The 24,000-nt window shown below is 40.1% G+C and overlaps 2 protein-coding genes across 4 annotated transcripts in view; one reads left to right on the top strand and one right to left on the bottom strand.

Annotated features, from left to right (window-relative positions):
• The first annotated feature begins 3,230 nt into the window (after positions 1 to 3,230).
• KLB (klotho beta) lies at positions 3,231 to 19,184 on the top strand. Of its 2 annotated transcripts, XM_048942448.1 has the most exons (6): positions 3,231 to 3,574; positions 4,049 to 4,192; positions 11,537 to 12,041; positions 13,662 to 13,930; positions 14,744 to 15,887; positions 16,908 to 19,184. In XM_048942448.1, the coding sequence occupies exons 1-6, from the start codon at positions 3,455 to 3,457 to the stop codon at positions 17,264 to 17,266; spliced, it is 2,541 nt and encodes an 846-aa protein (XP_048798405.1). In that variant the 5' UTR covers positions 3,231 to 3,454; the 3' UTR covers positions 17,267 to 19,184. The 2 variants fall into 2 exon arrangements, with proteins under 2 accessions (XP_048798405.1, XP_048798404.1); XM_048942447.1 differs by having other exon boundaries at positions 3,231 to 4,192.
• A 1,420-nt stretch (positions 19,185 to 20,604) lies between these two features.
• Positions 20,605 to 24,000, bottom strand: part of RPL9 (ribosomal protein L9) — a 93,515-nt gene continuing 90,119 nt past the window's right edge. For both annotated transcript variants that reach the window (XM_048942455.1, XM_048942454.1), the window contains exons 5-7: positions 23,675 to 23,807; positions 21,016 to 21,096; positions 20,605 to 20,720 (exon numbers count right to left, since the gene is read on the bottom strand). In XM_048942455.1, coding sequence (XP_048798412.1) covers positions 20,614 to 20,720; positions 21,016 to 21,096; positions 23,675 to 23,807 — 321 coding nt within the window. In that variant the 3' untranslated portion in view covers positions 20,605 to 20,613. The remainder of the gene's footprint in view (positions 20,721 to 21,015; positions 21,097 to 23,674; positions 23,808 to 24,000) is intronic.

The following is a 24,000-nucleotide window of genomic DNA, read 5'->3' as shown; positions in this document are numbered from 1 at the left end:
AGTACAAAGCAGATAAACTTGCACCATAGCCCTGATACACTTCTGAAGTCCATAAAACAATGTTTCTCAGCTGTTTTAGGGCCCAATACATGTCAGTCACTTAAGAAATCTTTATTATGTATCATGGAATACAGATATTCTGAGCTTTATGTGTAACCAGAGAACCTCAGAAATTAGGAAGTGCCTTAATGAATACAAGTATCATAGTGCTGTGATTAGGAAAACACAGCAACAAAGTTTCCTTCTCTTTTTCATAGCACTAATAAACATTAAAATATTCACTTTCTAGATGGTTGACTATATTTCATGTGAATCCTGTAGAGAACATTCTCATTATTAGAGTCCATATTAAAAACAAAACACAGATTTATCTCTTTTTCAAAACAGGAATTTGTGTTTTGTTGCAGCCCAAAAATTCCAAAAGTTCTTTGTAAATCTATGATCTAGTTTCTATTGACATTAGGCTTTCTATAGCAGCCATTGCAATTATGTGTCTTTAGAAAAGACTTTTATCCCATTTCAAACAGTTTTTGCTGTATAAGGTGAAGATAAGTACACTGTGGAAGACAGTTACATAGGTTGTGCTTTTTTGGAGCCCTCAGTAGGCCTGAGCAGCTGATGCTAATGTAAATATCACATTTTTTTCTAAGTGAACTTTCAAAGTCTTTTCTCCATCTTCATTTGAGTATCTAGGCAGAGTGTCCTCACTCACATATGCTAACACTGCATGCATTCAAATTCACGTGTTCCAGATTTCTACAGATCAAGCCCCGTGTTTCCAAGCTGAACCCATGAACTGAGAATATGTGATCAGTGTTCAAGTGAAAAGTTGGTTTCATAACTGGAATTGCTTAATCAAGACAGAAGCAAGAATAGAAATTTGACAGATGAGAACTGAGCTTCCCAACTAATGCAGTGTCAATGGCAGATGCCCTGGAGACCACAGCCTCTTCCAGCCTCAATTCATTCCCAAACCAAGGTTATTAAATGCACGGTTGGAGGCAGGAAACCCCACTGTGGACATCCACAACAGCATTAGGGCTGGAGCCTGCTCTGACTTTGCCACCTGAGCTGGTGCAATAATTAAATACTGCCTCTTCTCTTCCCCTCCAGCTGCACCCTCTCTTCTCAGCAGTCCCTGATCACATCTCACTTGGCTGTGCAAATTGTTTTCTGATTTAGCAGTCACAGTATTTCCTTTCCCCAACTCTTTGCTCAGCTAATCACATCTCTCTTTCAAACTCAAGTCACTATATGATTCTCCCAGTTTGCTTTCTTTTTATCAGGTAACGTTACAGACTAACCAGTTAAAATGACAAAGCAGAAAGAAAATAAATTCAGTCATTTTCAGACCTTGATTAGGGCATGCTCCAAGTCACATAGATAATAATGAAAGAAATACAGTTAGTAACTTAATCTCAATTAAGCATCTGGGAGCACAAGCCTCTGCTGTGCCCTTTGCATCTCATGCAAATACACCGCACCATGTTTGAAATAAGGTGCAAGCAGTGCTAGCCCTGCTGTAGTTGCTGGGCAGAAGCCTGTCGTTTATACTTTGTCAATACAGTCGCCCCAGTGCTTTGAGCTTTCATGTGTGCTTTGAGCTCAAGCATATGTTGGTCATGATATCTAACTACTTTAGCGTTACAGCATTTTTAATGACTTGTATTTCAGTTTTGCTTCATAGTACAGTACACACAGTTGAAGCTTTTAAATGCTAAAACAGATGGATTCTGTTCATGCAATAACTAATCCAATTAATATTTCAAATGCTATTCCATATAGTAAAAAAGGAACGTGGCAGTGTATACTGTAGATCCACTTGGTACAGATCCTATTTACATCTCCCTTTCTCAAACTGCCTTTGTAGGATCTTTGCTGAGAAGCAGGGAACAGGTGCTGAGGGAGTGCTGGGTGTGCTCTGTTGGACAGATTGACCTTAGGTGAGCGGCTGCCCTGCCACTGGAGATCTGCAGTGAAGATGTTAGTGGGAACTTTCTCCATCACCTAAGGTGAAACTGTCTCTTGTAAAGGCGCTGCTGAGATATGCTTACAAGGGTGCACTGAGGTAGATGTAGTTTTTTGTTGTTTATCTCATAAACAAATACATAAAATGTCTTCCATCTTCCACTGTTTTAATTAAACTGAAGGTATGTCAGAATGGCATTAGGCTATGCTAGAAAAGACACCCGTGCTGCTTGCAAACATGCTCTCACAGGCAGCAGGAACAATAAAGCAGCCGTAGCCCAGCTGCCCATCTAGACTTTCATCTCCTGCATGTCAGCAGGGCTAATTCATCTGAGCACAGTGCTGTACCTACGTGGTAAGTTGTTCCATGCTCAGATTTCAGCGCACAACTGTCTTGCAGGTACAGATCCATTGCTATCCAGCAACTCTGACTGCGGTGTGAATACATTTTATGTGACTGTCTCTGAAGAAATCAAGACTGGCAGGTATCAGCCTTACGGTATTTATTAAATTTACCGAATCTTCACATGCATAGTTTAGCTGTAATTTGAAATATGTTAGAAGATGAAACTATACAATATTATCTAGCTGCTCTGCAAGATATTCCCTGTACTGATGGCCCAGCTGCAAGGTTATTAAATTAATAACAAAATAACATCTTTCAAGCCTAATTATCTTTGCTAATTATTTTTATTTAAAGAAATTAAGGGAAATTGCTTAAGGACTAGAACAAACCCGTGTTAATTTCGTACTGATGCTGTATGTAGGGCTGTACATAGGACTTCTATAAGCTACAACAGCAGTTGTGTGTATTTGGAATGAATTTAGCCTCGCCTTGTGTTTCGATGTAACTACTGGGATACGCATATGTATGTTGCAGTCTCTTTGTAGGCACGATTCTGTCCTGATTCTAGAAATAAACTGTGTACTAATGCTGTACGTTACATTTCTTGCAGGCAAAATTAAACTCTGGGAAAAGACCCCCCAAGCCCTTCCGGCACTCTTACAATTTAACATGTGAGTCATTAAAAATTTTAAATCACACTTTAATTGAGGACTTTGTAATTAGAATTCTGTTTCTTCCTCATTTCCTTGAAATACAGTTTCAGGAGAAACAGAGAACCGGACAGCTTCTTAGCACCCTGTCAACTGAATGTTCCCATGCGAGTGACCAAGCTTTTTGTTTCACTCGGGTAACCTATTTTCCTGCAGTAAGAACACAGCCGAGGTGTCTCAGTGACCACACAGAGGCCACCTCCCTAAAAATTACGCTGTTCTCTGACCCACCCCAGGTCTCACAGTTCAGGCTAATCATTGACAGGGCTTTTACAATCACAAGCTTTTAGTGAAGCTTTGATAAGACACTCCAGCATTTAGCGGCAAGTGAAGACAGCCTGCACAGCAGGGATTCCAGGGAATGAATGGATTTTTTTCAGTCTTGGTGAAGGGAATCTGACTTTTAATGCTGGCGTTATAAAGCAGCATAATGCGTGGCCGACAGCTGAAGAGATTTGTTGCTTTTTGGACATTAGTTTTCATAAGGACAGTTGCTGGGCTTGCCGGAGAGGGAAGATCTGTGTGGAAAAAGGACCCCAACTCCAGTCCTGTGAGTGAAAAACATATGTTTTTGTATGACACTTTCCCCACAGAGTTTCTCTGGGGCGTAGGGACGGGAGCATTCCAGGTGGAAGGCAGCTGGAGGAAGGACGAGAGAGGACCCTCCGTCTGGGACCGCTTCATCCACGCGGAGCTCAGAGACACTGACAGCGCAGATGTTTCCAGTGACAGCTACACCTTGCTGGACAAAGATGTGTCAGCTCTGGATTTTTTAGGAGTTACCTTTTACCAGTTTTCAATCTCATGGTCAAGGCTTTTTCCCACTGGAGTGGTAGCAGCTCCTAACAAAAAAGGACTCCAGTACTATAACACCCTTATTGACTCTCTGATCTACAGAAATATTGACCCCGTGGTTACCCTGTACCACTGGGACCTGCCCCTGACACTGCAAGAACAGTATGGGGGATGGAAAAATGAATCGGTCATTGATATCTTCAATGACTATGCCACCTTTTGCTTCCAGACCTTTGGGGATCGTGTTAAATATTGGATTACCATCCACAATCCTTATTTAGTTGCTTGGCATGGCTATGGCACGGGTATTCATGCTCCTGGAGAGAAAGGGAAAATAACCACTGTCTACGCTGTAGGACACAATTTGATCAAGGTACAGTATAATAAGGATTTACAAACTAATCTTGCACTGTCATGGGAAGTAATGGGAAAAATCAATCATGTAATCTATGTTAAAAAATAATAATGAAGGAATGTGAAAATACCAAGAAATAGCCCTCAGCTAAGGCAGTCTTTAAAGGAATATTTTTTTAATCTCCACATTTATTTCATTGTAGTCTCAGCAGCTGACTCAATAATTGTTTTCAAGTGCTTGTTTATTTCTCTATTTAAGTTTCTTACAGCATCTACCTATCAAAGATCATGGGTTTCCTTCTTTATTCTTTTCTTTTAGTCACAGTGAAATGACTGTTCTGTCATTCAGCCACACTAAAATGACTATTCTATTAGCTCATGCAGAGATTGTTGTTCTATTTGCATATGGGATCAATTCTACTACTAATAGAAGATATGTTTATACAAATATGATTAGTTCTGGCTTAGTAAGATCATATTGCGAAATGTTTATCACTGACCTAGCAAGGTCATCAGTTCTTGGTTTTGGAAGATAACAAATGCCCCCTTTACTATTTAAGAGTTTCAAAATTACATTATTTCCATAGCAATTTCTGCATTTTCATTTTTATGTGAGTGTTATTTTATGTACCAGCTTTCTTCTACAGAATTAGACATCCAATAGATTTGATCCTGTGTTCGGTAGCTTCAACAGCTTCAGTACTGGGTCCTTAAGTTCATAATATTCTTTCTTTGAGAAGGGCAAGAAGAGGAGTCTCAAGGTTATATTTTTAAGGAAAAATGTAGAGACATTCATGCTAATATCAAGAACTGAACAATTTACAGCATCTCTGATTTCATTCCACAGAGTAGCTTGTTCATATGCTTAAAAGTTTATATTCTTATTTTCTTGCGCTGTAATTTAAAACAATCTCTGACAACAGCAGTTTAAGATAATTAACAATATAAATACACCTTGTTTTTATTTGTAGTGCTCGAAGTACTTTAAAGAGCAAGTTGTTGTCCTGTCTGCTTGATAGAGAAGCTAGTATAATTCTCCATGCTCAAGCAATTCCTAGCTGTCATAGACCTTTCCTACTGCCTACCATACATTATAAATGTAGTTAACAAATACATCTGAATGTATTTGTTACACAGAAAGAATTATGCACGTTGGGAAATATTAATTAACAGTGTTTAAAATTTTCTGCAACTTCTATTTCTTGTATTTGCTTCCAGGCTTGAGCTGGAGAACATCTTTTTTCAGAAAAACTCACACTGCAGTCAATAGAAGTTTTACACAAAGAGTCATCAGGTGTCCAGATTCAATAACTGATTTCAGACATAGCACATGAATTGACTTACCTATAGAGATTTGTGAAGCATCTCAAAGAGAACTGATGCCCACTCACTCTTTTTGTTTTTCAAGTTCTATATAAGATATTTGATACAATACATGTAAAGAATGTAATGCAAGTGTGCAGTATGGCTTGCCTACATTTCTGAGTGGCACAATTGAAACTGGACTATCAGCTCAGCAGTGTCTGCATTTTTCCACAGTATATTTTCCATATAAATACCACATAGCACAAAGAGAGCAATACCTCCACTGAAGAATCAGCTGAGTGTGCCAGGAAGCCAAGCAGAGCCTGATACACGAATTACTAAGTGAAGTTTCTTAGTGAAGATTATTTAACTCAGACTTGTTCATTCTAGTTTTAAAATCTATGCTCCTGAGCATAAAACAAATCACTAGAAAGAAGCATTTAGTGATACTTTGTGCAACACACAATATGTTATTCTTGAGCAGAAGTTATTTTCATGTTGTATCTTTCTCACAGCACTGTGAACATTATGAAATGTATTAGCAGTTTTCTCCAGTGGCACTGTAAAAGTCCTGAAGATTTCAGGTCTTCTTTACAAAGAATTCTAAATTTGTAGTGAAGGATCTGGAGTGTAATGTTTTGTGGTTGGAGGTGGAATTGAAACTCTTGTGGAAACTGTTGACACAAGTCAACACATCTTATATATATATATATGTAGATATTTTTTAATAAAACATAGTTAAAGCCAGCATACCACGTAAGACATGAGTGGTATGCTTTTCAAGAGAGGTAGCCATAATCTGTAAGAAATTTATTTTAATTCTTAACTAACAACCTTAGTAGATTGAAGAAAACCAACAGCTTAAAACTCAAATATTTAGTTGGGGAAAAAAAAAATCCACACATTTTAGAACCAATAAGACAATGATCTGCTTCCATGAATGAAGGTCATTAGGTAAGTAATTACCTTATGAAGGATTTTCAACAAAAGAAGGATTTATCTGTCCTCTTCAAGCTCAGGAGACATATGCTGTTCCCAGCACAAGGTATTGCACATCCTGTGTCAGCTGTTGCATGTGCTTTCTTTCTGTGGTTTGCATCCTTCTAATGAAATGGCACAGATGCACCTTTTAAGAGCCAGCCCTCTTGTTATTAAAGACCCAGAAATAAAGTCAGCTACTGAATGCAGAAAGCAAAGGTTGCTAAGCAGTGCGCTTGGGAGTTCTGCATTCAGAAAACAATATATAGATATCGATGTTTCCATCTGAAATATGTGCCTGTATATATTTTACACAGTGTGTCATAACGCTGCTCATCATTAGAAAAGATCTGGTAGTATTCACATGGAAATGAATAGGAAATATGATGTTTGAAGCTTTTAAATTACAAATGGCTAAGATTCTCACTTAGGTGAATCTCTAGTCAATCAGATGGTAGTCACTAATAAGAGGAACAAGTGAAATTGGATACCACGTGGAGAAAGACAGTCTGCATCTCCTTTTTTCATTAACAGGGACTGTCCTTCACAAAAGCAACACTGGAACACAGTGAGGTGTAACTTGCCATGTGACACTTGAAAGACATATCAACAAAATACAAAAACAATGAATTAGCTTCTGAGGCACTACAGAGGTAGGGAAGAAGAGACTGCACACAGGAAGAAAAAATAGATGCACTTCTTTGATTTGATAGTAGTTACATTGGAAAAAAGCAGGAAAATACGAAGCAGTTGAATCACTGACACTGGAACTAAATAGATATGTATCAGATCAATTATCACCATTTTCTGTAGATCTAGTTTTGTTCTTCCTGTTTCTTAGGCTGAGGTTTGTAAACACTACAAACTACAGACCAGCTATGTTTTCATCTTCTGTATCAGTGCCCTCCAGGCAGTTCTGTCCTTGCTGTGACAGGCAGAAACTTTTTGTTTTTATTTAAATACTGTGTTTAAGACTGTTCACATTCCCTTCCATCTTGCTCCTTGATGAAAAGTGCAGGAGAGCACTAGCAGAACAAGGAAATCATGCCACATATGTTTTTCATTGACATGTTTTAATAACACATTCTTGGAAAAGAACACACAGGATGTCTACACAGAGATCCATCACATCACAGCTCAGGTTCCTCTCTGTGCCTGGCTGAGTTACTCCTAGCTCTCTGGTAGCAGTTCCTTGCCAGGATCTCTTCATGGACACACTATTACCTTTGGGCTCTTTGGATGAGCGTGTCCCTGAGAAGTCCCATAATTTATTCTCTTTAAAAACAAATTTCTGCTGAAGGAATCAGGAATCATTTTATGCCTAAGTCCACACAGACACGTTTTGCCCTTTCTCTCCTCAGGACCTTGAAAGATGAAGCTATACCAATGCTCATCTTTCTTACAACAGGAGAGAGATTGGTGTCCATCAAGTACGGCCCTAGAGAGACAGCAGAATTTTTATGCTTACAAATGCCACTGCCGGAAGATTTTTCAGTGTCAGTCATCAGTGATGACAGTACTTTACAAGGTTTGAATGAGGAATGATTCACATTTTTCTATACAATTTGTTGTTTCCAAGTTAGCTTACTTACAAGTTAGCTTACTTCTTGGAAACCATCAGGAAACATGCAATCCAAGTGCAGAACGGCTAACACTCATCAAATTCCATCATCAAACTTTCAAACCACCCCTTTGAAAACTTGGTCACTTACATGTCCACAGCCCTTTTTTCCTCCACAAGGACTCAGCTTCAGTGTCACTTTGCAAAAGAAAGGCGTTATCTCTACCCTGACCACAGGGCATCTTTACCACAAGACCAAAAGTGCCTTGAACCAAAATAAACTCTCCAAATAAGCCCCCCACACCAGCTCTGCTTCTAAAGTGATTTTTACACTGTCATCATCAGTCTATTCTAGCTCCTCATTCTTAAAAACCCAAACAATTAAACACAAAGGGAGAATCTCTTTATTAGGATTTTCTAAAATTCTCTTGCTGGCCAGCATGCAGAAGTAACTCTACATTGTTTTGTGTATTCGATATTGAGATATTCTATGAAAGCCACTTTACTGTAGCAAATCTTATGAATCTGAAAGTGTCGGTATTTCCATGATAAGCTTTTTTGTCCATACAGAAAATAATTTACAGCAGCAGAGTTTGAAGGAGCATGAGAATATTTCAAGAGAGAACAACACTGTTGTCTTTCTTTTATTAAATTGACTCATTCTATCTAGCCTTTTTGCAGGGTTAATACTAACTGGCTTAGCACTCTTGTGACTTTGAAGTCTATGGAATAATTGCTATACTAATGCCAGGACAATATGCTGAAATTAATGTCATACGTATCTAGAATAAATACCTAATATTGATCCTGCTTTCACTGTGTACTCAGCCTTGACATTTGTCCTTGATCTAACAAGGAAAGTGAAAGATTAGGGATTAAACTGTAACTGAAAACAAAAGATTAGTCAAGATTTACTCAAAATAGTAATCGTAATGTATGATACAGCTTTTAAATCAATGTTTATTTCATGTTTCATCTTACAAAACAAATGTTAATTATCAGCTGGTTCCATCAGTAAGTTTGCAGTTAGAATACATCCTACACCTGAGAATGCTAAGCTGCTTCACAGACAATTAACAGTTTGAAACAGAATTACTGGCGAGCAAAGAGCTATTAAATCTACAACAACTGCCACAACCTTCAATAGACCACCTTTTTTTTTTTTTTTAATTGGGACAGCCCTTGGAATTAGAAGACATCAGTGATGCATATGAATTTGTGATGTGAAAATCCTACCTTGACTCATGCTAGACGCATGTATTTCCATTAGAGTTCTGCTCTTGTAGAATGGCACTTGTTGCTGCTTTCACAGCTGCAGACAGTGTTTTAGTAGTAACTTTATTTTTCTCTAATCAACTTCCTGAAATTGCACATGCAGCTAATGAAGTCTCCCTGATAGTCTTTTACCTGTCGGTAGTGCATTTGTAATTGGTTGTTTTTTTGGCAAAGCCTTCTTACTCCACTTTATCTAGTAGTACGGGATTGCTAAGATATACCACATGCCCCCATCCTGCTACCTGGTTGTATGAATAACACAGCTGACTTGAGCAAAGTTTTTCTTGTCAAACCAACAGGAACATGTATCTTTCATTAAACAGGTGTTAGCAGGCTGTGTCTGGGAGATAATATTCATTCACCACGTAAGAAATCAGTAGGGGCAGGCAACTACAAGCTAACACCAGAGTAAGGCTGGCTCTAGCAGCCATGTGGGGCTGGAGGGACCTCTGGGAGGGGACAGTGAGGGTAACTGAGGGGATGGCACTGGCCACATAGATATTCTGATAAGACTAGTACGAAATCCCTTTTGTAATATTATAACTGCAGCTTTCAGTTTTCTTCATGAGTACAATTTTGCTGGCCTCCCTTTAACCTCCATCTCAAAGGTTAATGTTGCTTTATCAGTACTTTCAAAGACAGACCTTGAACGAATGTTACAAGCATGACCTTAGAAACCATAAACTGATACACAAAATTTCACAAGCTGTCATTCCACAGTACTCCTGAGTTTAAATAAATACCTACCTGACATCAGGCCTTCTATTCTTTTTTTTTCCTTTTTCCAAGCAGTGCATTTCTAGATAAACTAGCTGAAATTATTGTCAAATGTAAGCAATGCTGTTTGGCTTTGTAATGTCAATCTAACTCGTAGAAGTGTTTCACAATATTTCTCCCTGTTTTTCTGGGTGCAAACAGTCATTTGCTTTAAAGCTTAGTGTATAGAGCCGTACTTGAGGAGCAGTGTAAACCCTGAGTTATTGGACAACTCATCAGCAGAGGGAGGTGTCAACTCCTCTCCTCTCCCACATCCATCTCCAGAACATCCAGAGCCATCCTTCTCTGACACATGCAATCTCCTATTTTCCTGTACAGGACTCAGAACAATGCTAGAGGCTCCTAAATCTCCAATGCATTTGCTTTAATGCACAGACTATAAAAATTTTGACTTATGCGATCTCTTAACTAAATAATTAATGTGACATTCAAAGGTAATTCCAGTGTGTGACAATGTTAAGCTGTCTAAAACGCAACGATGATCTGAAAAATTGAATTACAATGCAATACAGGGTATGTTTTCATTGCCACTAATACACTTGGCAAAACTTGTGTCTGTCCTACAGATGGCATTGATTGGCATCACCTGAACGCTGATATGTGCCATAACCAATAAAACTGGGAAAATGCAGCTGTCAGATTTCCTTTCAAAACCAAAGTGGTGCTGTTGTCAGAATGAATACTTCAAAGGAATAAACTTTATTCTGTTCTGTTCTATGTACTGTCAGGAAAATTGTAATTATAGCAACTTCAAAGAAGAAATGAACTGTAAGCCTGGATCAAAATTCTCACACTGTGAAACAACATTTTGTTTCAAATTTTTCAGCTGCAGCTTAGAGCTTCCTCCACATTTTGTACATAGATACTTAAAGTGGAACACTTGTATAATTAGTTCAAATTCAAACAAATGAAAGTGCATCCTAAGAACAGAACAGAGGAACAGAGGGGATGTGGTCTGATCACAGCAAATTCAGGTAGCCCCCATAGCACAAAGTCAGTCAATAGCACAGAGCCAACATTGACATAGGAGACATAATTTGAGATATATAATTAATGTAAAATCTGTAATTACAGTTTAAAATTTTAACTCTATCAACAATCAGTACTTTACAAACAAAGAACCAGCTGGGACTCTGCAGATCACTGATATCCCACTGTCGACAGCTGTTTGGTCTATAATTAGCTATAAGAGCCATTTCACGTATCTGCTGGAACATCTAACCTTCAGACCTATATCAAAAGGCAGAAAGCCAAATGCATCATAGCAACAGCACACAGGAGATGCTGAGCATTACCACCATCTAAAGACCTTGCATCTCTTCAGGGTGACTGTTGTACCTTAATCATTCAGTGATATTGCCACAGAAGTCTGCAGAAGATCAAACCCAGCTACCTGTCTGGCTGGCTGCCTACACAGACACAGAGTTATTAAATAGCAGCAATTCAACCTTGTTTTTCTTTTATCAGGCTCATGCAAAAGTCTGGCATAACTACAAGAAACACTTTCAACCGTATCAGAAGGGACTGATGTCCATAGTCTTGGGATCCCACTGGATCGAACCCAACAGATCGGAAGACACTTTGGACATTTCTAAATGCCAGCAGTCTGTGGACAGAGTACTTGGATGGTTTGCTAAACCCATCCATGGGGACGGCGATTATCCAGAAGATCTGAAAAACGAATCTTTGTTGCCGCGCTTTACTGAGGATGAAAAAAAATACATAAAAGGAACAGCTGACTTCTTCGCATTTTCCTTCGGTCCTGATAACTTCAAACCTCCAAACACGCTACCGAAAATGGGACAAAACTTGTCGCTCAATTTGAGGGATGTTCTGAACTGGATTAAACTGGAATACGACAGTCCTCGGATCTTCATTGCAGAGAACGGCTGGTTCACTGACAGCCACGTGAAAACCGATGACACCACTGCCATCTACATGATGAAAAACTTCATAAATAAGGTGTTGCAAGGTTTGTGCACAACTGAGCTGCTGGATTCTTTTGGGGATTTTTTTTGTTAGGAAAATTTTAAAGATAATTTAGCTTTTTTAAGGATTTGATCTTCTTTTAAAAGACGTAATGGCAACTAAGTTAATTATTAATTATTTCTACTGTGTAAGTACAAGCCACAGATCAGGATCCACTGGTGGTAGTGCTGTACAAACAGAAAAAAATTAGTCCCTGTCTCAGAAAGCTAAAGTCCAACATCTGGGTACAAAACTGAGCCAGAAATGAATGTAAATAAATACACTGCATATCACTTTTCACTGATGGCAGCCAGAGTGTAAAGTCTTTGTGTGGGCACATACCTTGACAGCAGGAAAATAAGGCAGTGACAACAGGCTGCCATTGTCATGCCAAGCCCCTACTTCAATGCCAAATGCATGGAATTAATCAGCAGAAGGGCAATCATTCTTTGGGATTACACCATGCCAAGCAGAAGATAACGTGTTTTAAATACACAGGTGGAATATTGGTACTTTCACTCCAAAAAGCCAGAGGGCAGGATCTGATCTCTGAAGGCCAAAGATTTAATTTTATATAAAACATTAATGCTGTTAATATCTGAAGTCTCTGCAAAACCTGTGTTTTTCCATTTCGGTGCTAGGGGGTAGGAGACACATCTGGCTTGGGCGCCAGCCTCAGCTGAGGCCATGCCCTCCTGCACCACGCACTGTGTGCCATGCTGCCGTGGTGGGTGGCCTACGTCCTTCACAAAAACATTTCTAATCCTCAGCAAAGGGAAAAGATGTGAAATCAGAATGTCTGATAATCAACAGACAAGATCAAGCTCTTAATGAAGGTTGTCTAGATAAAGTTGTTCCAAACTGTCAACTTCACATAGCCCAGTATATATGACATAGCCTGATTTGTCCCAAATTTGAGATTACATTCCTGCATTTGGCTTGATATTTTAAATATTGCATGGCAACAGAGGGAAGCCTAGAGGCAGGACTGCATTTGAAGACGCACGGCAGGTAGATTACTAGCTAAGAAAATGCAACCCTCTTCTGCAGCAGATTTGTCTGCAATAACCATCCATGGGCCCGCACTTCTGAAATGCTTGGGTCAGTGCTCAACTAATAACTACAAGAACTGCAATCTGTATTTTTACATATATCAATTCTTCAACATGTTTCAAAATACAGAGCAACCTCATCATTAATGTTTGCTTTTTTTTCCTTTTTGTGAAGGAAATTGTGTCTAACTAACAATAACATTCCAAATATATTCTCATATTTTTGCTGACAGAAAAATCTAATATAAATTAGCTGCTTACAGCAAAACCAATTTGATCTGTTTAACCACAAAACAACATTGGTATAGGCCAGATTGGAATGTGTTTGGTGGCTATTGACATGGCACGTGTGCCAGAGAAGAGTGCTGAAAGCTTTGCACTGTATGCTTGTAACTTACAGTGCAGCAAATCGTGAAAATAAGTTGCATAAAATCACCATTGCTACGAACAGATCCCAGCTGCCGTTCTTGAAGGCAATTGAAACTTCTTTTGCAGCTGTTACTTTCCAATACATATGTTAGAGTACTAAATATGGTATAATATAATCATGAATGTTAATTTCTCTTACACAGCTATTAAATATGACAACATAGATGTGTTCGGTTACACAGCCTGGTCACTCCTTGATGGCTTTGAATGGCAGCATGCCTACAAAATCCGACGTGGATTATTTTATGTGGATTTCAAAAGTGAGAAAAAGGAACGGATTCCCAAGTCATCTGCACTTTATTATAAACAAATCATACAGGAAAATGGCTTCTTCCCAAGAGAGTCTACACCAAGTGTTCAAGCTCAGTTTTCCTGTGACTTCTCCTGGGGTATCACTGAGTCTGTTCTGAAGGTAAGAGTAAATAAAATGCAGAAATGGCCACTGGAGGCAGAACAATTATGAGCTTACTTCATGAGTAAAAGACTGGGTGCAGTACCTTTCATTCTGAATCTCAACGCACACTGCACACCATCTTTTTTCCCAACTGTCTCCTGCAGTACCTATTTCAGCTTTAAATTTGGTAGACAGGATGACCAATGTGTATGGCAGTGCTGAGATACTCTTTGTCATCACATACAGAAAGGTAGTCCAATGAAAAGAATGTTAAGCACCCCAAATACCAACAAATCTCTGTAATTTATCCTACTTAACAACAACTGTAGGGGAAAAAAGTAAAGCTTCTATATATTCTCTTAAGCATTCTGAGTAAATATACAGCATAGAAAAGACCACTTCTTTTAAATAATATTTTAAATTTCACTGTCTTATGCTACAAATTGCACTAAGAGTGTTAAAAATAACAGTAAAAATATATCCTTTTCTACATAGATACTTGCTAACTAATAGAAGAGAGCAGAGTTGGAGTTCATACTAAGCTCTACACATTGTGTCAGATATTTGCACAGGCAGAAAGACTACCAGTAAGAACAGGGACTGGACTGTTGTGCCATGGTTGCACAGAACTGACCTTGGCAGCAGTGCCAGAACAATCCGTGCCTGCCTGTTACATTCCCTGCTGTCTCTGCAGAACCATCAGAACCGTCCTTTCTGTGACCGCAGAGGGAACCCATGTGGGGCATTTAATCTGCGTGAAAACAGATGTAGCGTACGCTGGTGGAGGGGTCAGTATGACCTCATTTTAACATACTGCTTTCCATTCCCCAGGCAGAGTCTGTGGCATCCTCACCCCAGTTCTGTGATCCAAACCTCTACCTGTGGAACATCACAGGAGATGGGCTCCTGCACAAAGTGGAAGGAGTGAAGCTAAAAACCCGGCCGGCACAGTGTACGGATTTTGTCAGTATTAAAAAGCAACTTGACCTCCTGGAAAAAATGAAAGTCACCCACTACAGATTTGCACTTGACTGGTCACTGATTTTACCCAATGGAGATTTGTCAGTGGTCAACAGACAGGTGCTGAGGTATTACAGATGCGTGATTAGCGAAGTGCTAAAGCTCAACGTGCAGTCTATGGTCACCCTGTACTACCCAACGCACGCCTACCTGGGCCTGCCGGGCCCTTTGCTGCAGACAGGAGGGTGGCTCAACCAGTCTACAGCCTACGCTTTTCAAGACTACGCGGCTTTATGCTTTCAGGAACTTGGTGATTTGGTTAAACTTTGGATTACAATAAATGAGCCTAACCGACTCAGCGATGTCTACAACAGGAGCAGCAGCGATACATACCGGGCAGCACACAATTTGCTAATAGCACACGCCATGGCCTGGAGAACATATGATGAGCAGTACCGGTCCTTCCAGCATGGCAAAGTGTCCCTGTCCCTGCACTCAGATTGGGCAGAGCCTGCCAACCCCTACTTTGAGTCCCACGCCAAAGCTGCCAACAGGTTCCTTCAGTTTGAAATAGGCTGGTTTGCCGACCCCATATTTAAGACCGGAGACTATCCAGCTACAATGAGGGAATACATCCACTTTAAAAAAAGAAAAGGCCTCTCCCACTCTTTACTGCCGTCTTTCACAAGTGAGGAAAGGAAGCTCATTAAAGGTGCAGCTGACTTCTACGCGCTGAATCACTTCACCACACGATTTGTGATTCACGAGCCCCAGAACGGGAGCCAGTATGAGTTTGACCGTGACATCCAGTTCCTGCAGGACATCACCTGCCTGAGCTCCCCTTCCCGGCTGGCAGTGGTGCCCTGGGGAGTGCGCAAGGTTCTGAAGTGGATTAAAAGAACCTACGGTGACATAGACATCTACATCACAGCAAACGGAATAGATGACCAGTCCTTGGACAACGATGAGCTTCGGAACTACTACTTAGAAAAATACGTACAAGAGGTTTTAAAAGGTGAGCCTATGACAGATTCCTCAGAGCTGTTTTCATGGCACAGATCCAGGACCCAAGCTTTACCCAATGCTAGCTACTCTGAAGTCTGCAGGAGATAGTATTTCATGAGAAGTGCAGCAATGCTGTGTTGTTAAGCTGAGACACAGGCAGTTACGGAAAGGTCCCTGAAAGGCACTGGTACCTGAACCACACAGCCAAGGATGCGCAATACATCCCTACATTATTTCCTACTGACAGACTCCAGAGACTTCCCTGGCCAGGTCACAGGATATCCAAAAGCTCCTCTGGGGCACCTGTCCCCTAACACAGGCTGCACATCCTGACTCCCCAGAAGCTAAACATGTGAAAATGAGACAGGTCTTACTCACAGCTAGCCATAGTTTCAGACTGCTTCTGGACACTAACAATAAGCAGAGCATTTCTCCTCCAGTGCTTAGCTCTCTCCCAATTACTACAGAATTGATAAACATTTGCTGGTTTACTTTTCATGCCAATTTCACATTACAAACAAGGGGACAGTAAGTAATTCTGCTGCTACCCAAAGGAAAAGGTCATTTAAGGGGCAACCATCACAGTGCTCCAAATTCAATTTTCAGATAGCGTGATACCTCAGACTATTCATGGAAACATCTCCGTAGTTTAGAAAGCTTTTGCTGAGTCTGGCTCACATCCTCAGCTACATTTTGTACTTACATATGAGTGAGAGATGTCTACTCACCAAGGACTATTATTATTTCATTCAAGTATTTTTCGCCCAGCACTTGCATGCAGCAGGGTAACAATCATGTATGACAAAGGGCTGAGCAGCTGGGTCTGGAATAAGGCAGGAATTTCATCAGCACCACTCTCAGGACCCAGCTAACCATCTGCTCTCCAAAGTCCTGCAGGGACATATTTTATGATGTCATTATAGTCTTTAAATGAATAACCATTTGAAAACTTAACTCATTACCAGAAAGTCTGCAAGTTGCACAAAATGTTATTAACAATATTAACAACTCTCTATTTTTTTCCTCCCAGCATACTACATTGACAAAGTCAAGATTAGAGGCTACTACGCATTTAAATTGACCGAGGAAAAATCTAAGCCCAGATTTGGATTCTTCACTTCTGACTCAAAAGGCAAGCCTTCAATAAAATTTTACAATAACCTGATAAGCAATAATGGCTTTCCTGCCGACTACTCTGTCTGTGATCCATCCAACGACAAGCAGTGTAGCTTCTGTTTGTTTGTTTCTCAGAAGAAGCCATTAATATTCTTCGCCTGCTGTCTTTTCTCCACTCTGATCTTGCTTTTAACTATTATTGTTTTTCACAAAAGAAAAAGAAGAAAACGTTTCAAGGCAAAGAGAATCCGGCGCATCTGTGTGTCACTTTAATAAGGGGGCACAAGCCCACTTTCAACAGGATTCATGACTGTGCATTCTACAGAGGACCGTGTAAACAGGCAACTGCAGAAAAGCACTATGTGAGTCACTCCAGTTATACACACCGAACACCTCAGCTGAAAACAGAAGGTAACTGTATGCACAGGAAAACAAGCTATGATGCCTGCTTCTGCTGAAATCACTTTTCTCCACTTTCTGTACCAAGAAAACGTTATGCCTTTCCTGTGCCTTGGAATAACCACACAAACTGTGTGACTTGAAAAGAGATATTAGTCTGTGAGAACTGAAATGCACTTTTATACAAACTTCTTTGGACCAAAACTTTCTGTGATGTATATTCATGCTGTGAATAATGTTAAACATGAACATGCAATTGGTAGTTTATAAATAAAAGTGTTAGCAAACACCAAATGGGTAGGTGCCATCACTATCTGTAACTTTGCACTTTTGGAGCAACAATCTAAACATTCTGTCACTTCCAGCTGCCCCTGAACACTGAAAATAGCATCAAACACAAGGCAAGAGATGCAATTTATCTACTGTTATCCAAGGATGCAGAACCTCAATAGTAAGACCTGAGACATGTTTGTTTCCATCTTGCAGAAACAATGCTACCTAGAGAGAAGCTTCCTTACCAGTCCAAGGCAGTCATCACTTCCAGCTGCTAGAGTTGAAGTCCATACACCCACACACAGAACTACCAGGATGCAAAAGTATACTGAAACTGAACAATTAAGGCAGCTAAATATTGTGGATCCTTCTGCACAGCCAACTAGAAACTTTGCATATATCCTCAAACCAGTACACGTGCAACCAACTGAACCCGCATCACCCAACCTTAAATCTCAGTTCATAAATGCACAACTACTCCCCCAGTCTATTTCAAGTACTGGCCAACATCACAGGAAGTCAATTTATTCAAAAGGCAAGTAGCAGTAAAACCATGATTCTTTTGAACATGAAAACACTCTGCTAGAACAACAAATGGCAGGAGTATTAGAGATGCACATGTCCATTATCTGGACAAAAATCTTCCAGAGCCTGTGCAGACGCCTCCATGTGCAACCCACTTTGGGGAACTGCTTAAGTAGAGGGTTGGACTGGATGACCTCTAGAGGCCCCTTCCAACCCCTACAATTCCATGCTCACTGCCAACAGAGAATTCTGAAGACTGCCTTAGTGGGACAGCTTGAACACAAGAAATTGTTCAAATTTCATACCTATAAAATTCAGCTCAGTAGTACAGCACTCCTACACGAACTGACCGCAGAATCACTCAGTTGCTGTAGGTACTTTCCCTTTGCATGCAGAGATGTTTCCCTCGTTATTAAGCTTTAGCCACCTCATATAAGTGTTTTACGCAATTCTTTCCAAAATTGATGATAAAAGTTACAAGGTAGATTTTAGCATAGCACAGAAACAGCACAAAGTCACAAAAAGACATCTTAAAAGAGAAACCAAGAAAAAAAGTGTAATCCACAGATGACAAATCGCATACTGAAACTCCACTGTATCTGAATTCTGATGTAGGTATTTTGGTTTTCTTAATTCAATGCTGCTCAAGCCACATAGGTCATGTGTTCAGGCTTACTCTAATCCTGCATCCAGGTTAAAAAGTCTTGTAAGTTGGCTTTAAACAATTCTAGATTGTTTTCAACATATTTCAAATCTGGAATTTCCTGCCAGAATCTGTACGTGGTCATCTGCTTTTGTAATCACTGGTTTGAGGTTCTGAATAGTAAGAAAAAACACCAATTCCCTTCCTTTGAAAACAATGCTTTTGCTATTTTTTAATGTTACGATTTAAAACTACCAATCTGGGGTTTTATGTGGCATGAGGATTCCAATCCATCAGACTTGTGCTGATCTGAATGTTCAAGTGAGAAGTAACATTGCACAAGACTACAAACATGCAGAGCACTGAACTATTTACCATGACTATGTGACAGTGTGCTTCTCCAGATGATGAAGACTGAGTAGGTCCACATTATTATCATTTAGATCTTTAAAAAAAAACCAACATAACAGACCAAGACATGAAATATATTTTATTTTATTAAACCTCTGATCTTGTTCAGTTTCCGTATCAGATGTCCCAGTCCAGTACGTGCTGATATGCTGTCTCATTTTTTGTTTTGTTTTTTTTCAGGACCCAGACAACTGGAAATAAAACGTTAAAGAGCTTTTTAAAAAGTTTTACCTAGCAATGCAAACATGACATTCAAAAGCTTCGGACATAAAACAAGTTCATCTATCTGGTAGTTTTAATACAAAACAAGAATTAATAGCGCCAAAAAATCTGCCCACCTTGTTCAGACAAGATTACTTGAAAATGAGTAAATGCTCAAAACTGTATAATAAAGAGAGAAGTTGTTCTATTTCTTACAGAACTCTGCGCAATGCTGGCAATCACTTTTTCTGCAGCCTGTAAGCACCTGATATCTGCCTGCTGCTAGTAAGATTTAGTTTATGAAATTCACTTCATCAGCATCCTGTCTCAAGCTCTGGAAGGCACACATTTATCTTAAGTGCAACTCAGCCTGTCTCATCCTACACAAGTTATTTATTTGGACCACATAAGCAACCATACATACCTGAAATGCATCAGATTCCTCTAGCAGTTAGAATTCTTAAACACCAAATCCTTGTGCTCAATGTCAGTAACAAACTTACATTAACAATTATTTATCACTGTTTATCTGACTTTTGTTTACAAGCATTTACAGAACTACGCAGAAGACCCTAAAACATGTGAAATGCTATCCTTTTTTTTCTTTTCTTAGTATTACTTTATTTAGAGAGAAAAAAATAAAAGGAAAGCCAGTGTATAACCAGGAGGAGCCTTAGTCCAAAGAAGTTTCCTCTGTAATAACTGGAAATTGCTCTTTCATCCCAGGCCAGTTGGCTTTCAATTCTCAATTATCATCCAAACTAACATTCATGCTATAGAAATACCACATTCAGTTAAATGTTTAGACCAACAGCAACATAAAACAACGTTATTAAGAGATGTGAAGTTGCTGCCAAGAAATCTAAGTTTCAGGATATAAAGAAGCTTTATACGACTGCATCCCTGCAGTGAACATGGTAAACCACTGAGCCTCTGCTGAAATAGACTTTATCTAGCCCCCAGTTCAAGTCACAATCTCCAGACACTTGCTTCTCACACACGCTATCTCACATCCCCACTGTTCCCAGCTCCCATATTCTGTAGGTCATAGACTTCAAGATGCAAAGGTGCCATGCTTGTCCTCAGAAAGAACTGAACACACCTGATAGCCACAGCATGTTAACGTACAACATAATGCCAATCCACATAGGACACCAACCTATTAGTTTTACTCATCTGCCTGCTGTACTGTTCCTTTCTCGGAGACGTAGATACCGTCCAAGAATTTCCTGATATCTTTATTCTTGACTGTAGTGGCTTGCTGGATCAAAGCAGCTATGAACAAAGCAAAACCATTAGCATAAGAGATCCAAAAACAGTATCTCTAGTATTTTAACTAATAAAACCATCACTTGGAGGAGGGAATTATCAACTTGAAATCATGTCAGTTTTAAAGAAAGAAGTATGCATTTCACTCAGTGTTTCTTGGCAATGAGACATGAGGCAGAAACATCTGAGCTGTCCTTTACTTCAGCATTGGAGAAAAAGAACTGAAATTGTTTGCTAAACTGACATCTCCAGATAAACTCGAACATATCATCACATATTCCCTTGCAACTACTTCACAAACCTGAATTGGAGACCAATTCAATGTCATTCCCTTCAAGGATCAGCTCATCTTTCTGGGCTTGAGAAACGGCACAGGAAACGCCTACAGGAAAGAAAATGCACAAACTCCTTATCAGTGAAGACAATAAATACATACTAAAGACACAGCATTCAGGTCCCAATTTATGGATGAAGGCTCTTCTGGGCTCCATTAACAAAAAAGGGTGGCCAGCAGGGAGAGAGAGGTGATTGTCCCTCTCTATTTGGCTCTTGTGAGGCCCCATCTGCAGCACTGTGTCCAGGCCTGGAGCCCCCAGTACAGGAAGGATGTGGAGCTCTTGGAGTGGGTCCAGAGGAGGGCCACTAAGATGATCAGAGGGCTGGAGCACCTCTGCTATGAAGAAAGGTTGAGGGAACCAGACTTGTTTAGCCTGGAGAAGGCTCCAGGGAGACCTCATTGTGGCCTTCCAGTACTTGAAGGGAGCATATAAACAGAAGGGAGAACGGCTGTTTATGCGGGTGGATAGTGACAGGACAAGGGGGAATGGTTTTAAACTGAGACAGGGCAGGTTTAGGTTGGATATTAGGAGGAAGTTTTTCATGCACTGGAACAGGTTGCCCAAGGAGGTTGTGGGTGCCCCATCTCTGCAGGCATTCAAGGCCAGGCTGGATGTGGCTCTGGGCAGCCTGGTCTGGTGGTTGGTGACCCTGCACATAGCAGGGGGTTGAAATTGGATGATCATTGTGGTCCTTCTCAACCCAGGCCATTCTATAATTCTATGATTCTTACTCTAGACAACAAATGAGCTTCTATGACTTAAAATGGTCCTCGCACAACTCTTCCAAGATTGTCCTCTCCCAGCAGTTTCAGCACACAAAGATTACTTCCCTTCAATCCAGAGCATGACTTGCACATTACTGCACTACAGCATTAATCACCAACACAGCACGTAAGTTGGAGAATCTGCCAGCATGACTGTCAGCTAGGTGGTGCCAGTTTCTACATTCTTATGTTCGTGAACACAAAACCAGATACAGACAAAGTCACTGAAAAAAAAAAATCCTATCCTCTGCTATGTTAAGCACCATGTTTACACAAGAAACAATAAGAACCTTTCTAAGGGACAAGCACTACCACATTCAGGAATCTAACAGGAAACTTTCTTGCACAGAAAGTATCACAAGTGCAATTCTATAGTATGCTCTATAGTTAATAGGTGGTAAACTAACACTTCGCTAACACCTATCTTTGAAGTAAATGCTGATTTAAAAAAAAAATCAAGTACAGTAGTCAAGCCCACCTTTAACACCACACTGTAAACCAAAGTCAAAGCCCCTGTACCAACTCCACGCTGCATCTACCAGGGAGTTCTGAGCAGTCTGATGCTTTATCTAAACACATCTTGAAATACCATCTGTTACACACACACACACACACACACACACACACACACACACACACTGTAGTGGAAGAATAAAAAAATCTGGACATCTCAAAATAATTGCGTTTCTGAAGTGTTACATTTTTCTCTTCACAGTTTTTATAAAAATTTCAATGATTGGTTCAATTGTCCTGATGCCTGCTGACTTCCCATCTACTCAAGATCTCCAGTGCATTAGCAAGCACGGGGATCTGAGATGCCGTGACACAGCTACTTGAGGCAGGATCACAGTTATGTCTGGTGAGGTATCAGGTGCCCTGTACCCCAGCATGGTTCAGTTGTAGTTCTTTGACCAATCACTGGCTGCTGTTGAGAGGTTTGGGACATTTCGAGGTGCTAGCTCTACCACACTTGGATGATGAAGTGTGCCTGCACACTCCAAAAAAATTCCCATTTTCTGCTTGATACTTTGAGCAGCAGTTTGAAAATGAGGGATTACTCAAGAACAGAGACAGTCCCAAGGTCCCATCCACACACTGCTCCAGATACTACAGGATCATATAATACATAATCATTTGGGCTCAACTCTGCCAGGCACAAAACTGGCTGGACCGAGGTTCAGTCTGGATATTAGAAAATTTCTTCTCAGAAAGAGGCATTGTAACAGAATGCCCAGGAGGTGCTGGAGTCACTGTCCCTGGTGGTGTTTAAGGAAAGGCCAGATGTACTACTTAGGGATATGATCTAGTTGTCAATATTGATGGTATGTTGGACTAAATGATCTTAGAGATTTTTTCCAACCATAATGACTGTATGATTCCTGTCCTTCCAATGTTCACCTTATTAGGCTTCTTGCTAAACACAGGTACACAGAGCTGAGCATAAGATGAAAACTGAGACGTGCTCCTGGCTAATTACAAAATTAAAAATACAAATCTACATGCGTGTGAAATCAGATGACTTACAAAGTTTAAAACAGAAACACCAGTCTAAAACTGAGCACCAGAAAGGCACACCAACAAACTCTGTGAAAACCAAACAACAATGAAATTACACGCTAGGATCCTTTTAACTTCTACTGCAATAACGAGCTTCAAGTTTTCCCATTACTAAGGATAAACTGCAAAACTGTTATTAACCACAGCAGTAAATGTATTGCAAGGTCACATAAATTCAGACAGACTGAGAAATGCTGCTTCCAGTAATCTGCTATTTCTTGCTATCAGTGGCAGCACCAATAGGGAACAGCTTGGAACCCTATTAGAAAGAGCTGAGTACGATATCCCCAGATGTACTCACCTGGCCTCATGCGCACCCTGCGAATGTACTTCTCTCCCAAAAAGTTCCGGATTTCCACCAGTGAGCCGTTATCCTGGATAACTACATTGATTGGGAAGTGAGCGTACACCGACCTCATCTTATAACGGAAGCCCTAGGATAAAAGGCATCGTTAGGTACTGAAACCAGGAAATCACAAGTCATCCACAAGGGAAAACAGATGCACAAAGCTCACTGCCTACATTTAAGAACCAAATACACTGAAAATATGGTCCCTGCAAGGACAAGATACTAAGCCCAAGAAACATCCACTGCTTATTGTTCATGCCTTCCTCCCCCTGAATCTG

The sequence above is a fragment of the Lagopus muta genome, chromosome 4 (genome assembly GCF_023343835.1).
Source record: "Lagopus muta isolate bLagMut1 chromosome 4, bLagMut1 primary, whole genome shotgun sequence".
NCBI classification, from domain to species: Eukaryota; Metazoa; Chordata; class Aves; order Galliformes; family Phasianidae; genus Lagopus; species Lagopus muta.
This window is presented reverse-complemented; position numbering and strand designations above follow the sequence as displayed.

Coding starts and splice junctions, on each gene's coding strand:
- KLB (XM_048942447.1), top strand. CDS start 3,455: ATGCGTGGCCGACAGCTGAAGAGATTTGTTGCTTTTTGGACATTAGTT. Junction 13,931..14,743: donor TCACTGAGTCTGTTCTGAAG/GTAAGAGTAAAT, acceptor TCCATTCCCCAG/GCAGAGTCTGTGGCATCCTC. Junction 15,888..16,907: donor CGTACAAGAGGTTTTAAAAG/GTGAGCCTATGA, acceptor TTTTCCTCCCAG/CATACTACATTGACAAAGTC.